Source organism: Geotrypetes seraphini, chromosome 8 (assembly GCF_902459505.1).
Source record: "Geotrypetes seraphini chromosome 8, aGeoSer1.1, whole genome shotgun sequence".
Classification (NCBI taxonomy): Eukaryota; Metazoa; Chordata; class Amphibia; order Gymnophiona; family Dermophiidae; genus Geotrypetes; species Geotrypetes seraphini.
Window position 1 is genome coordinate 14,312,124 of NC_047091.1, and position 16,208 is coordinate 14,328,331.

Consider the following 16,208-nt stretch of genomic DNA (forward strand, 5'->3'; position numbering starts at 1 on the left):
CTAATCCAGCTTGTTCTTCCTAGGTTCCAAAAATTACATCAAAATACATTGTTGCATCCTAATACGCTGACAGACAGTACCTTGATGTCAAGTTTATGGTTTATAGCTAGCGCAGAGTGTTCCAAAGCCTTGATTACAGAGGCATACGAGTCGGAGAACTTTGTGTACTTCCCCACAAGGGCTATAGAGCAAGTTTCCAGCAAGCGGTCATACCTATGCAAAATATGAAAAGACACTTCTGTTAATCATGTACATAATAAGACGCTGTCACATCTCAATTATTACAACCCCACATAAAAAGCTTAAAACATCTGTCAACCTCTAATTTGATTATCATTCTGTAGCTTGTTTCTTTTGGGTTACTCTTCTTTTCAGGAATTTCACTATTTTGGTAAAGATACACAATGCAGATACCGAGTTGCATCACATTTACAGTTAAGAACATAAGAAATGCCACTGCTGGGTCAGACCAGTGGTCCATCATGCCCAGCAGTCCGCTCACGCGGCAGCCCTCTGGTCAAAGACCAGCGCCCTAACTGAGACTAGCCCTACCAGCGTACATTCTTGTTCAGCAGGAACTTGTCTAACTTTGTCTTGAATCCTTGGAGGGTGTTCTCAACATAACAGCCTCTGGAAGGGCGTTCCAGCTTTCTACCACTCTCTGGGTGAAGAAGAACTTCCTTACGTTTGTACGGAATCTATCCCCTTTCAACTTCAGAGAGTGCCCTCTTGTGCTCCCTACCTTGGAGAGGGTGAACAACCTGTCCTTATCTACTAAGGGGTCCTTTTATCAAGGCGCAGAATACCACACGTTAAACTGCCTGCCGTGCTAGTCGCTAACGCCTCCATTGACGAGGCACTAATTTTTTGGCTTGCCGCGGGGGTTAGCGCGTGATGAAATGTCCGACGCACTAACCCCCTTAGCACGCCTTGATAAAAGGAGCCCTAAGTCTATCCCCTTCAGTACCTTGAATGTTTCAATCATGTCCCCTCTCAATCTCCTCTGTTTGAGGAAGAAGAGGCCCAGTTTCTCTAATCTTTCGCTGCACGGCAGCTCCTCCAGCCCCTTAACCATCTTAGTCGCTCTTCTCTGGACCCTTTCGAGTAGTACCGTGTCCTTCTTCATGTACGGCGACCAGTGCTGGACGAGGTACTCCAGGTGAGGGCGTACCATGGCCCGGTACAGCGGCATGATAATCTTCTCGCATGAGCGGGCTGCTGGGCACGTTGGGCCTCAGGTCTGACCCAGCAGAGGCATTGCTTATGTTCTCTGATCCCCTTCTTTATCATTCCTAGCATTCCTATCATTCCTTTTTGCCGCTGCCACACATTGTATGGACGGCTTCTCCCTATTTACCAGCTCCTCACTTTCAATCCAGTCATGAAATTCAGGTCCAATAGCATTAATCCAATTCTTGGCATATCAGATCCAAAGATTAGAGGGAAATGGAAGGAAGCAAATTCAACCAGTGCTTTCCAGTTCACATGACACCACCATAAATTAGTTGCCATGTAAATAGCTGCCACCAAGCTAAGAGGTAGTGCCCAACCTTGTATGGAGGTGCCTATCGTGCATATAACAGGAATAAATCAGGATTTCTGCCATTATCATGTGTGTTTAAAAAAAACAAACCCTGAATGCTGCCCTGCATCCTCCCTCTTAACTTCAAAAACTTCAAGAATGAGAGGCTATTCGGAAAAATTAAGAGGGGAACAGATTCAGAACCAGTGCTAGGAAGTTCTTCTTCACCCAAAGGGTGGTGGACACCTGGAATGTGCTCCCAGAGGGTATGATAAGACAGAGTACGGTATTGGGGTTCAAGAAGGGAGTAGACAATTTCCTGAAGGAAAAGGGGATAGAAGGGTGGGGATAGAAGGGTAGGGATAGAGGATTACTATACAGGGATAGAGGATTACTGGACCTGATGGGCCGCCGCATGAGCGGACTGCTAGGCATGATGGACCTCTGGTCTTACCCAGCAGAGGCACTGCTTATGTTCTTATGAGAATGATACAAGGACAAATTTGTCCCAATTCCCCCCAGGATCTATCTCCATCCCGGTCCCTGCCAAGTACTATCCCTGCAAGCTCTGTCCTCATCGGCAAAGCCTCAAATACTTTAAAATCATAAGTGTACGAGGCTTCAGCTTGCGGGTTTGGGGCAGAAAAAATGGACAGAACGGGGATGGAGATAGATCCTGGGAGGTTGGGGACATATTTGTTCCTTTGTTATTCTCTACTTCCTCTCAATATTCCTTTCCTTCTTCCCCTCCATTTGATCTGTAACTTTTCATGCACTATTTTCTTTCCTCCTACTGTGCCTAGCTTCTTCCCCATAGTAATGAATCATCTTCCTCTCATTTCCTCCTCACCCCAACCTTTCCCGTTCCTTTGCTCCTCTTGCTATAGCACTTATTGCATTATCCCACCAGGAGAGCAGGAACAACTTAATCTGAGCTATATCTACCACCATGGTGTGCCTCAGCAGTAGCTCAAATTAAGCTGTTGCTGCTCTACTGATACCTAAGAGACCATGCCAAGTAACAGGCGTAGCTATGCTTTCTTTCTAAGTCCCTGTAGCCTGCATGCACATTGAAGCTGGTGGGATATCTTCTCTCACTTTCTCCTTTTTGTCATTTTATATACTTAAAAGAAAGATTTTCAGTTCTCTCATCTCTTCCTAATAAGAAGGGTAGAATATCTTTCATTGTTGTAAGAATGTGCTACCTGCAAGACAAAACTGATTTACAAAAAGGAATATCTTTAGTAAGTAAATGAGGAGATACGAATATTCCCATATGGTAGACGTATTTTACATAAACCCTCTTGTATAAGGAAAGCAATAATGCTTTTATCAAATTTTAGCACACAGTTTTCATTAGTTGGATATGTCATGGCAGAGCAGGTACCTGTCAGCCATCTCCTTCCATTTCATAAGCATCCTGCGCGGCTGCTTTCCGATGGGAAGATCCAATCTCCGACGGAAATAGTCAACAACCCCTTGCTCTTCCAGCAGCAGTGGTACCCGGTAGATGGAAGAAACGTCATGAACGCAAATAACCTATATAATAAACAAACCGACAATTATCAGCTAGCAAGCCAATGCAGTCTTGCTCAGAGAGGGAAAACTAACATGGCAGTCAGTTTTCAAAATGGCTGCTCAGTAGCCAAGATGTACGTTAATTTTGGCCAATTACCTTCAGGCAAATTGTTCATCTGAACAACAGGAATCAGCTCTGTAGGTACAAAGGGGTGCTGAGCAGGTCCAAAACTGAGCAAGCAGCTTTATTGTATCCAGGGAGAGGTAATTTGTATTGTGTTTGGCACTCCTTATTTTGAAACTTTAGCCCCTGACCTGAAATTAATGGCTAGATTTTCAGAACAAACAACAAAAAGAGGAACTGGAGATGTCAAATCCAACTTATGGTCACAATGTCTTTTATTAATGGTTAAACCATAAAATAACGATAAAATCCTCAAAATGCTGAAACAAATAAAGCCCCAACTAGGATCCAAGTTTCGGCTTTCCTCAGGGGACAATGATAAACTTATAACGTACTGCAAACAATGCGCATAAACGCATCGGCGTCTCTACTTTTTCTTTGGCGCTTCTTTCGTGGAGTAGAGACGCCGACACATTTATACATATTGTTTGCTGTACGTTATAAGTTTATCATCGTCCCCTGAGGAAGGCAACACAGTCGCCGAAACTTGGACCCTAGTCGGGACTTTGTTTCAGCATTTTAAGGATTTTATCGTTATTTTATGATTTAACCATTAATAAAAGACATTGTTGACCATAAGTTGGATTTGACATCTCCAGTGCCTCTTTTTTGTTGTTTGTGGCTTGGTACCTTCTTTCCTTTTCCCTCAATAGGTTTTCAGAAGAACATAAGAATACAAGAATTGCATACTGGGTCAGACCAAAGGTCCAGTATCTTGTTTTTAACAGTAGCTAACCAGGTCAAAAGCAGCTAGAAAGATCCCAAAACTTCAATTCAATCTAGCCAATCAAACTTGAACAGATAGCTAATAACAAAGCTCTCTGTAACTAATTAACAAAGCTGCAGTAAGTACTAGTACCACAGCTTACCAGGGCTTACCATGGGATGCAGTAATTTCCCAATAGGCACATGCTAAAGAAATATTTTTCTTTATTTTTGCATGGAGGGATGCGTCTAGTGACTTTTCAGTGTTAACATATTTCAAAAGATAACAAATGAAGGAATCACTTGCTTATTATGCCCGAATCCCTACTGTAAGCTTCATCGCTGGTAGTGGTCAAGTCAATATATCATGTCTGTCTGTCCGACTTAGAATGTAAGCTCTTCTGAGCAGGGATCGTCTAATAAATGTCAAAATGTACAGCATTGCATATGCCTTTCAGCACTATAGAAGTGATAAATAGTAGTAGTAGTAGTATTTTGGGGGGGGGGCAGCCAGAAGCCAAGATTATTTTCTATTTGAGGGTCAGAGAAGAGGGGGGTGGACTGCGCTATAGATACATTTCTGCTTAAACAGTCAGGGAGGGAGGGAAGATAAAGCAGAAAGTTCAATTGCTTTCATTTTTCAAACAGGGAAGGGGAGATTAGGTAGCAGATCCATTCTAATGTGAAACAAAAAATGAACTGAGGGTGGCTGAATAAACATAACATAGTAACATAGTAAATGACGGCAGATAAAGACCTGAATGGTCCATCCAGTCTGCCCTTTAGTTATACCCATTAAAAATACATGATTAAATTAACTCGTCTCTTCTTTGATATTTCTGTGTCATAGACTGTAAAGTTACGCCTCTTACATAGATTTGACCAATTAGTGAATTTTATCCCTGCAACCAACTTAAACGTCGAACACAAAAACAAAAACTGTGGATACAGATGTTCTGGAGATAATTTATTAAACACTGATATATAAAACCATGAAAATTCAATTAAAAAAGTACAATGATAAAAAATACTGTGATAAAAATCCAACCGGACCCTACACGGTCCGTGTTTCAGCGAACACGCCTTCCTCAGGGGTCCAATGGTTTGCAACCTCACATATAAAGAATTGGACTGAAAACAGTCTATTGTCTTTAAACATGTGAGCAAAGAACACTGCAGGCAAGCTGAAGGAGAAAAAAATGCCCATCTGCAGTAACCATTATCTCTCTTCTTATTGGCTAAGGCTCTTAACATTTGCATCTCCTCTTCCTATAGGCTAAGGCTCTTTACACCTGCATTGTGAGGTCATAGGGCTTTATGGTTATAGAAACATTGTGGTTTGCAACCTCACATATAAAGAATTGGACTGAAAACAGTCTATAGTCTTTAAACATGTGAGCATTTTTTTGCTACTTCAGCTTGTCTGCGGTGTTCTTTGCTCACATGTTTAAAGACAATAGACTGTTTTCAGTCCAATTCTTTTTATGTAAGGTTGCAAACCATTGGACCCTTAAGGAAGGCGTGTTCGCCAAAACACGGACCGTGTAGGATCCGGTTGGATTTTTATCACTGTATTTTTTATCATTGTACTTTTTTAATTGAATTTTCATGGTTTTATATGTCAGTGTTTAATAAATCATCTCCAGAACATCTGTATACACAGTTTTTGTTTTCACTGGGGGTCACTGGGTCTCTCCATTTTTCTTTGTTGTGCTGCACCAACTTAAACGTCACCACGGCTCAAATTCCACTGCTGGGGAGTGGCATTAAATGCCTTAATTTAAGCAGCTAAGTACATACATGAGCCCCTTTCACAATGAACCCCTATAAAACTAAAGAATATGATCTGAACACTGGGACAACAGAATCTGCCATATGCATTTTAAAAGTAATATTTTTATCTGGTTGCATTAGACCTCAGGTAAGATCCATTCAGTGATCATTACTGTCTGGTTATTGTATGCAGTTTATACAGGTACCCAGTTTATACTGATAAACTTCTGGATATAAAGCTACTACTACTATTAATTATTTCTATAGTGCTACCAGACGCACACAGCGCTGCACAGAGTCACAAATAATAAGAAAAAAGTCCCTGCTCGAAAGAGCTTACAATCTATTTTTTTTTTTAATTCTTTATTCATTTTATAATTCACAAGTGTACAGTAAATATCAAACAATTAGAATACAATACTACTTGAAAATCTACCATATCATACAACAAAAGATATAACCCCCACCCCCTCCCACTTCCATATACAACAAAAAATATACCACATGAATATAATATCTTATCATTCATATATATTATTAATAGAAATCCAACACCCCCCTCCTGATCCACATGCTTACAATCTAAACAGGATGTCATGTTTTAGCTTAAGAAGTGCATGTTTGAATGAGAGTGTCGAGAGAAGAGGTGTTATGCATTACCACCAAAGACAACTCAGTTATCTACCTGTTCTGGCTCCACATGACAGAACATGGAGATCTTCTCCTTTACTGATGTGTCCAGAGGAGTGGAACATCTGCATACAATCTGGCAGACAGAGAAGGTATTTTCTTTTTAAAAAAAAAACAGCTCTAGTACTACTCTCCTAGAAGTAATCTGTCCCTCTCTAAAATGCCAAAAATAAATATTATTAGTCTTGGACAAAGGTGTTATACTTTTTAGAACCAGAATAATGCTAGCTACTCAACATGATGTATAAAGACTTACCAAGTCTGGAGACAGGCCAAGCCCGCGGAGCTCACGAACGCTATTCTGTGTTGGTTTGGTTTTCTGTTCTCCTGTAGCACTAGGCTGAGATTCATAGAAAAAAAAAAATATATATATATATTAGGGTTGTTTTTTCAAATTCAAATTCATCCTATTGAAACTTATGATAATTAGTAGTTTTGTAATATGAAAATATTTATGTATAAAAAGCTACCATATATTCAGTATGTGAATATAAATCTATCTGAATATAAACCAAGAAGATTTTTCCCCTAAAATAAGAGGGAAAAATGTTAACTCGAATATAAACCAATGGTTTATATTCAAGTACAGGGGCAGAAGCGACTCCTCCCTTCCCTGAGGTATCGTGTCTGCTGGCTCTGCAGCCAAACAGCCAGTCCACTCCCCTTCCTGGAACCACCGCAGGCCTCCAGTAACACCTTGGTGGTCCAGTGGTGTAGGAAGCTACCAATCGATCCCTCTCTCCCTCCCTCGCGGCGACTTTGCCTCTACAACTAACCAGCCAACCCCCCCCCTGCAGGACTACCTTAGGTCCCTGGTGGTCCAGTGGTAAGGTGAGGCATCAGTGATCCTTCTATGCTCTTGTCACAAGTTCCTGCAGCAACCTCACAAGACTGAGCAGTCTCGCAAAGGTTACCAAGGGAATTTGAAGAAGCATTTTTTTTTTTACTACAAAGACAGCCAGGCAGGAGCGTAGAAGAATCGCTTCTGCCTCACCTCATCACAAGGAACCTAAGGTAGCCTATAGGGGGAGGGGGTGGGCTGGTTAGTTGCAGAGGCAAAGTCACCTTGAGGGAAGGAAGGAAGGATCAATTGGTTGCTCTGGCTCCCCACACCACTGGAGGCTCACGGTGGGTCCATGAGGGGAGGTAGCTAGACAGACTCTAATACAAACTGACACCCTCATTCTTGGGCCATTTTTTGGACCAAAAATCTCAGTTTATATTTGAGTATATACAGTATTTATATACTAGTTTTCCAGTTGGAAGACCATCTAATGCAATGAGCTTCCATGCCTTGGAAGTGCCTAGCCTCACATTATAATGCTCAAAACCCGTGTCCAGATTTAATCAATGCATATATGTGTTGCTAAAGTTCTGCAAGTGATGGAAGAGAGAAAAAAAAAATCTGTCTTAAAAGTGTTACACCAAACCAGTGGTCTCAAACTGGATGTTGGTGCTGCATTTCTTAGTAAAAAGGGAAAAGGAAAAGTTTAAATATATGGTGGGAAATTTGAAATTTTGAAATCCTAAGAGGGGCTGATTTTGCAATGGGTTTCTGTGGGTAAACCTTTTTACCCACAGAAACTAATTTTAAAAATGCCTTCTCTATTATAATTTGGTTTTTTTGGTAAAGCACTAAAATTACACCTGACCTAGCGCCTCAAATTCAAATACTATTATAGTTACATGGCTGTTTTTTGAAAGGAAGAACAAATCAGAGGTCAAAGATCTTGCTACATGGTAAGATGACAATTTAGCTCTTTTCTAAACCATTATATCCATCAAACAGTTTCCCTGTAAAAACCTGTCCAGTTTTGTTGATTCAGCAGTCTAGTCATAGCTGCTTCCCATTGGCAAAATGTTACAGAATGTCACTACTCTTTAATAAACTCATATTTATTTAATTAAAAAATTTATATACCACCTATAAACAAAGAGGTTTCCATAAAAATAAACACAAGACAAAATTACAATTCTAAAAATAAAACAAAATTACAATTCCATTAAAAAAAAGGAATACCATTCTCTCTCAGCAAACAAACAATACCTAGCCTACAATATCCTCCAGGCAATTAATAACAGAGGCACATCGCCTCTTTCAACCAGTTCCTAACCCATTTGGCAAAAAGTTATCCTTAATTTGAAAATAAGCATTTCGTGCAATATGGCATCAAAAGATTCCTCATTTTTTAGCTTGCTGTCATTCATCCACAATTCTACCTTCTACCAACTCCAATTTGAAGTTTCACTGCTCACAGAACAATATCTTTATCTGGCATTAGCAAATCTGCAGGGCACTGGCCTTAAATTTCCCTCTCACCAGCAGAGACCTATCCCAGAGCTGTATTCAGAAAAGAGAAGGCCTATTTGCATTATTTTTTTTATATGTGATTTTATAGACAGACTGTCCTTTTCATAGCAGATTTCATGTCATGTATGTCAAGGTCACAGCAATATTGGGGGCATTTTGGAGCTACTCTGGCTGTGATCCTGTACAAATACTGATCCTGGAATTAATAGCACTGTTCCCAACCATTCTGTAATTAGCACCTGGAAATCAATATTTGGAGGAATCGTAATAGAACAACACATCATTTTGGATACTTATTTTTATTTTAACTTTTCATTTAGTGATTCTTTGTACATGTAACTACTGGAGCCTCCCACCCAAAGGCAGGAAGAAACTAAGAAGGAAAGAGCCTGTCACAACCAGAATTTCTCCAATCAGATTCCCCATACCAGCTGAAATGTGACAAAACTGATTATACAGTGGTGCCTCGCATAACGGACGCCTCGCACAGCGAACGCTGCGCATAACGAACTTTTTGTCTTGCTCCCTATAACGAACTTCGTTTCACACAACGAAGTCGCCCGAGGGGCCTGGGGGGGGGGCGGAACTACTCTCGCCGAAGCCGGGAACAGCAGCACCCTCCTGTCTGAATGCAGTGTTCCATCATCTCCCTCCACCTTACCTTAGATGCCGAGTTTTCCGGCTTTCTTTTTCGGCCAGCCACACACTTTCAAAGAGCAGCACATGCGCGCATGCTCTGTTGTTCAATCTTCTCCTCTGACGCAACCGGAAACCGGAAGTTGCAGGAGAAGAGAACATTGATCAACTTCAGCAGCTGCGCGTGCACAGCTTTTTGAAAGCGTGCGGCTGGGTGAAAAAGAAAGCTGGCAAACTCTGCATATAAGGTGAGGTGGAGGGAGGGAAATGTAGGGCTGCAGAACGAATTATTTTCTTTTACATGTATTCTTATGGGAAAACGCGTTTCACACAACGAACGTTTCACATAACAAACTTGCTCCTGGAACGGATTAAGTTCGTTGTGTGAGGCACCACTGTATATTGGATTCTGAGATCTGAGCTTACGATGAGTTACACTGGGCAGTCAGTATCTAACCACTAGGCTACTTCTCCACTTCATCTTTTTTAGTTTCAGATTTTTCCCTTGGATGGCGCAGAAATATTTTTTAAAGCAATTCAGCATATATTGTGAAATTATGTAATTGCACCACATTGCAAATGCAACATATAATCCTATAAGAGAGTGCAAAGCATTTCCATTGCTTACCTGGGGCACCAGGCTGACATGGATATTGCAGAAATTCTCTCTCCTGACTTTGAACTGGAATTGACGGAAAGCTTCAATGAAAGGCATGCTCTCTATATCTCCCACTGTGCCCCCAAGCTAGAACAAGAATATACACAAAGGAGAAATTAGGTTCTTACCTGCTAATTTACTTTGTTTTAGCTTCTCCAGACCAGTAGAGGTTAATCTTTACGAGTGAGTAGGAGTTTGCCTGCTCTCTGCCAGATCATATGCCTCTCCGTGTCAGGCGGCATGGAAGACGCTAGCCTTTCGCCAGACCCTTCAACGCTTGCTAGATCTCGAAGCGGTTGTTCCAGTGTCCCCTCAGGAGTGCGGCACCGGCAGGCACGCCATTTCCTTTGTGGTGCCCAAAAAGGAGGGGACCTTTCGGCCCATCCTCAATTTAAGCAGGGGTCAACAGGGCCCTCAGAAACTTATCTACAGTAAGTTTAGCACTGCAATTTACCTGTTAATTCTGGTACTAAGGGTCTTTATTCTGTCCTAACACTCTTGCCTGCTTTCTGTATAACTGGGCAACGGAGAAGTTCCTTAGGCAGTTGGGGGGGGAGGAGTACATGCAGTATTTCTCTGCATAAAGAATTTTCAAAGCAAAAATATGTGAATGCTTTTGCTCTAAGAATAGCTTCCCTGGGGCAATCTGCTCTTATTTATGACTAGTCTTTGGTATGCAAAAGTTCCATGGTTAATTTTATGCATATGATCTTGAACTTTTTTTTTATTTTTTTTTTTTAAAGAGTACAGTATGCATATAAATTAAAACACACATCTCCCCCACCTTGCCTCCAAAGATGCCTCTATTCAGTCCAGAATAAATTTATGCACATTCAGGCTGTACACACAAATATACCAAAAGATTGAATAGGTTCATTTTTGTGGGAAAAGCATTGTTTTACCCACAGAAATGCTTTTGCTAAATTATTCTTCCATTTTTCTTTTTTGTTCTCCCTGTCTGATGATTGTAGTTATATGAATCTTCATTTCAGAGATTTAAAAACTCTTTCTACTAGTCTCCTGGTACCACGAAACCCAATACTACAGACAGGTTATGATTTAGATAGAAGGTCAAGCGAGAAGAATGCAGCTATCCAAGTTTATTAAGAGTTTATATCCTATCCATCAAATAAATGTCTGGGCAACTTACTGGAAGATTAGATTCTTACCTCTATAATCTTTCTGTTATAAGCCATAGGATTCTGTACTGAAGCTGTTGTCCTCTTTTAGTTGTAAACCTTGCAGAAGGATATGTCTCATATCTTTCAACTCTTCCCCTTCATCAGTGGAGAATAGCTCCCTCTTCAGTTATTACCAAAACAATCAAACTCCACTGAAACAGAAGAGGAGGGGCAAGAGAACTTCCCCATAGACAAACTACATTTCTGTTCTGCTCTGTAACTCATGACAAAAGAACAATAATTAACATGAACTCATAACTTATGAGTATCCAGGAACCAACCAGCATGTTCAACTAGCACTATCACATAAAAAAGGTTAAAGAAAAATAGTGTTATTTATACTCTTGTTTTATGTGTGTGTTTGGGGGGGGAGTTCCCCCATACTCATCCAAATGACAGCAGAAAAGGTCCAGTGACATATCCCAGCAATGTCCAAGGCAATAAACAGATGAATTGTTAAGTCTGTACAGGGCAGGCCATACAGAATCCCATGTCTTATAACAGAAAGAAGATTACCTAAGTAAGAAGAACCTAATCTTCCATTCTGTTGCAAAGACATAGGATTTTGTACTGAAGCCTACATAATAAAGCAATGCCAGACGTCTAGGAAGGGAAAGAGCCTACCCACAGCACCGAGGACACAAATGCAGCATCCTCTCGGATTGCCACATCCACTCTGTAGAACCTTGTAAAGGTATAGAGCAGGGATCTCAAAGTCCCTCCTTGAAGGCTGCAATCCAGTCGGATTTTCAGGATTTCCCCAATGAATATGCATTGAAAGCAGTGCATGCACATAGATCTCATGCATATTGATTGGGGAAATCCTGAAAACCTGACTGGATTGCACCCTCAAGGAGGGACTTTGAGACCCCTGGTATAGAGAGTAGACCAAGTAGCTGCTCTACAGATTTCATCAAGTGGAAAAGCCCAGGACTTCACCCAAAAGAAGCAACACTTCTAGTTGAAGGTGCTGTGATAGAGATACCGTATTTTCGCGGATATAACGCGCGCGTTATACGTGATTTTACGTACCGCGCATACCCCTCGCGCGTTATATGCCTGAGCGCGGTATACAAAAGTTTTTAAACATAGTTCCCACCCCGCCCGACGCCCGATTCACCCCCCCAGCAGGACCGCTCGCACCCCCACCCCGAACGACCGCTCGCACGCGCTCCCACCCGCACCCGCATCCACGATCGGAGCAAGAGGGAGCCCAAGCCCTCTTGCCCGGCCGACTCCCCGACGTCCGATACATCCCCCCCCCCGGCAGGACCACTCGCACCCTCACCCCGAAGGACCGCCGACTCCCCAACAATATCGGGCCAGGAGGGAGCCCAAACCCTCCTGGCCACGGCGACCCCCTAACCCCACCCCGCACTACATTACGGGCAGGAGGGATCCCAGGCCCTCCTGCCCTCGACGCAAACCCCCTCCCCCCAACGACCGCCCCCCCCAAGAACCTCCGCCCGTCCCCCAGCCGACCCGCGACCCCCCTGGCCGACCCCCACGACACCCCCACCCGCCTTCCCCGTACTTTGTGTAGTTGGGCCAGAAGGGAGCCCAAACCCTCCTGGCCACGGCGACCCCCTAACCCCACCCCGCACTACATTACGGGCAGGAGGGATCCCAGGCCCCCCTGCCCTCGACGCAAACCCCCCTCCCCCCCAGCCGACCCGCGACCCCCCTGGCCGACCCCCACGACCCCCCCACCCCCCTTCCCCGTACCTTTGGAAGTTGGCCGGACAGACGGGAGCCAAACCCGCCTGTCCGGCAGGCAGCCAACGAAGGAATGAGGCCGGATTGGCCCATCCGTCCTAAAGCTCCGCCTACTGGTGGGGCCTAAGGCGCGTGGGCCAATCAGAATAGGCCCTGGAGCCTTAGGTCCCACCTGGAGGCGCGGCCTGAGGCACATGGGCCAAACCCGACCATGTGTCTCAGGCCGCGCCCCCAGGTGGGACCTAAGGCTCCAGGGCCTATTCTGATTGGCCCACGCGCCTTAGGCCCCACCAGTAGGCGGAGCTTTAGGACGGATGGGCCAATCCGGCCTCATTCCTTCGTTGGCTGCCTGCCGGACAGGCGGGTTTGGCTCCCGTCTGTCCGGCCAACTTCCAAAGGTACGGGGAAGGGGGGTGGGGGGGTCGTGGGGGTCGGCCAGGGGGGTCGCGGGTCGGCTGTGGGGGAGGGGGGTTTGCGTCGAGGGCAGGAGGGCCTGGGATCCCTCCTGCCCGTAATGTAGTGCGGGGTGGGGTTAGGGGGTCGCCGTGGCCAGGAGGATTTGGGCTCCCTCCTGGCCCAATATTGTCAGGGAGTCGGCGGTCCTTCGGGGTGGGGGTGCGAGTGGTCCTGCCGAGGGGGGAGAAGAATCGGACGTCGAGGGGGGGCATCAGGCTTTCAGGATGGGGACAGGACTTCAAGGGGGGACAGGCAGATCTTCAAGGGGGACAGGACTTCAAGGGGGGACAGGCAGACCTTCAAGGGGGGACAGGCAGACCTTCAAGGGGGGACAGGACTTCAAGGGGGACAGGCACGGAGAGGCGGGGCAGTGCACCGAAAGTCAGGGCAGGTGAACGGTGAGTCGGGGCAACCAGAGGAGAGTCGGGGCAGTGCACCGAAAGTCAGGGTGAGTCGGGGCAACCAGAGGAGAGTCGGGGCAGTGCACCGAAAGTCAGGGTGAGTCGGGGCAACCAGATGAGAGTCGGGGAGGGCGAAAGGAGAGTCGGGGTGGCCAGAGGAGAGTCGGGGAGAGCGAAAGGAGAGTCGGGGTGGCCAGAGGAGAGTCGGGCAGCATGCGCGTTATATGCCTGAGCGCGGTATAGAAAAGTTTTTGTACATATCATCGTGATTTCTGCGCGCTATACCCCTGTGCGCGTTTTACAATGGTGCGCGTTATATCCGCGAAAATACGGTAGTTGGCTGTTTTCAGCAGGCAATATATGAAGAAGAAATTGCCAAGTGAATCCATCTGGTAATCAAAGCCTTGGAGGCTGGCCTGCCTTGTCTTGAATGGCTGGTTAGCACAAAAAGATGGTCAGAGAGATGTGAATCATTTGTCTTTTCCAGATAGTGAAGCAAAATTCTTCGCAAATCCAGCCTCTGCAAAATCCTGAAAATGGGCAAATGAATCCCTTCATTGATGTGAAAAGCTGAGACCACCTTCGACAGAAAGGAGGGTACTGTTCGCAGTGAAACACCAGCCTTAGTAAACCTGAGGAAAAGGCTTTCTCTGCAGGAGAGAGCCTGTAATTACGAAATTCGCCTTGCTGAGACTATGGCCACCAGAAATACCGTCTTGATTGTAAGGTCCAAAAGGAACGCATATTACAGAGGCTTATACAGGGACTAAGAGAGGCCCTTCCGAATGATATTAAGGTCCCATGACAGGAAAGGATGACACAATGGAGGATGCAATCTGAGCGCTCCCTTCAAGAACTGAGCGACATCTTGATGAGACACTAGCAACTGCTTACCTCCCCAAGCCCGAAAGTACAAGAGGGCTGCCACCTGTAGTTTGAGAGATGCAACCACTAGACCTTTTTCTAGTCTGGCTTGCAAAAATGCCTGGGTTACCAAAATTAGTGCCTGACAAGGCTCTACCTGTTCCTTGGAGCACCATAGCTGGAAAGCCTTCCAGATCTTAGCGTAAGCTACAAACGTCAAAAGCTTCTTTGCTCTAAGAGTCACAACGACTGCCTTCGAGTAACCCTTACATGTTAGGCCCATGTCATTCTCTACTCCAAGAGATTGGCCTGCGAGCAGCAGCCACCCTCACAGCTCTGTGTCCTTTCCCTGGCAGAGTAACACCAAAAAGGGGACCCTCCAGGCACCGATGGGCAAAATACCCAAAAATAATAAAAAGAAGCACAGCAGATCAGAACACACCTTTTCAATTTGTGTGAAGAAGGAAAAACTGAAGAAGGAGCTATTCTCCATTGGTGAATGGGAGGAGTTGAAAGATATGAGTAACATCCTTCTGCAAGGCTTGCGACTAAAGGAGGACAACAGCTTCGTACAGAATCTTGTCTTTGCAACTGAAATTTCTGTTGGGTGGAAAAGGAAGGGAAGAGAATGACAACGGAGGGAAAGGGGTGAACTACAATATTTGATAGAATAGCGGGGCAGGGTTGTATAGTCCAGGCCAGCAACTGATGTCCTCGTAAGTATTTTATTAAGGGGTGTTAGGTATATGCATCAGTAAAGAGGAAAGTCTTGAGGTCACATTTAAAATTTTTGAAGAGGGTGAAAAAGGAAGATAAAAAGTTAGTAGGAGCAGGCCTTAAATGCAATTTTAAAAAATCTAGCATCATTAAGTTTCATGGGACACAATTTTCTGCATGAACCTGTCAAAGTCATTCTCCAATATAGAACTGTTTTACATGTAAAGAGATGAAATAGAAAAATGGGACAGACCTCAATGACACACACTTGGGGTTCAATACCATCTTCATCTACTGGAATTAGTGCTTGCCGCATCACCCATTCCTGAATGGCATCAGTGATGTGTGGAACCACTGTAGAGAGAAAACAGTGGTTACAAAGAACATCGTTCCTTCTCAGACATCCTACTGCTACAAACTGAAAAGTCACAACAGTGTTAGAGATTCCAGTATACACTTCTCCCTCCGTATTCGCGGGGGTTAGGGGAAGAGCCGGCCCGCGAATTAGGAGAAATCGCAAATAGCTATTTCTATGTACTTGCCCAGACTCTACTCAGTTTTGCACTCTTTGCCACCCGCCTCAGTGATCTGTGCTGCGCTCTTTTTCTCGTCTCGGCGGCACCTGCCAACAGCTGTTTAAAAATCCGAGGACTGTTTCTAATTCTCCCTTGGGCCTCAGAAGGGGAGAAAGGGAGGCAGGGGGAGGGGAGACGCTTTGCCGTTTGTCACGTACACCTCAGCCCTATTACAGGAGAAACCTGTCCATTAAGTGGGTTACCACGACGAAGGGGGTGGTGCCAGGGACAGCTGCTGGCCAATCAGAAGAAGTACTTGACAATCGGAGCTTTCTGCAAGCCAAAGGCAAGAGTAACAGCA

The 16,208-nt window shown here is 44.5% G+C and overlaps 1 protein-coding gene across 3 annotated transcripts in view; it reads right to left on the minus strand.

Annotated features, from left to right (window-relative positions):
• Positions 1–16,208, minus strand: part of CTPS1 (CTP synthase 1) — an 85,324-nt gene that overhangs the window by 46,496 nt on the left and 22,620 nt on the right. For all 3 annotated transcript variants that reach the window (XM_033956991.1, XM_033956993.1, XM_033956992.1), the window contains 6 exons: positions 15,586–15,686; positions 9,968–10,084; positions 6,649–6,732; positions 6,388–6,468; positions 2,910–3,061; positions 81–213 (listed from right to left, as the gene is read on the minus strand). In XM_033956991.1, coding sequence (XP_033812882.1) covers positions 81–213; positions 2,910–3,061; positions 6,388–6,468; positions 6,649–6,732; positions 9,968–10,084; positions 15,586–15,686 — 668 coding nt within the window. The remainder of the gene's footprint in view (positions 1–80; positions 214–2,909; positions 3,062–6,387; positions 6,469–6,648; positions 6,733–9,967; positions 10,085–15,585; positions 15,687–16,208) is intronic.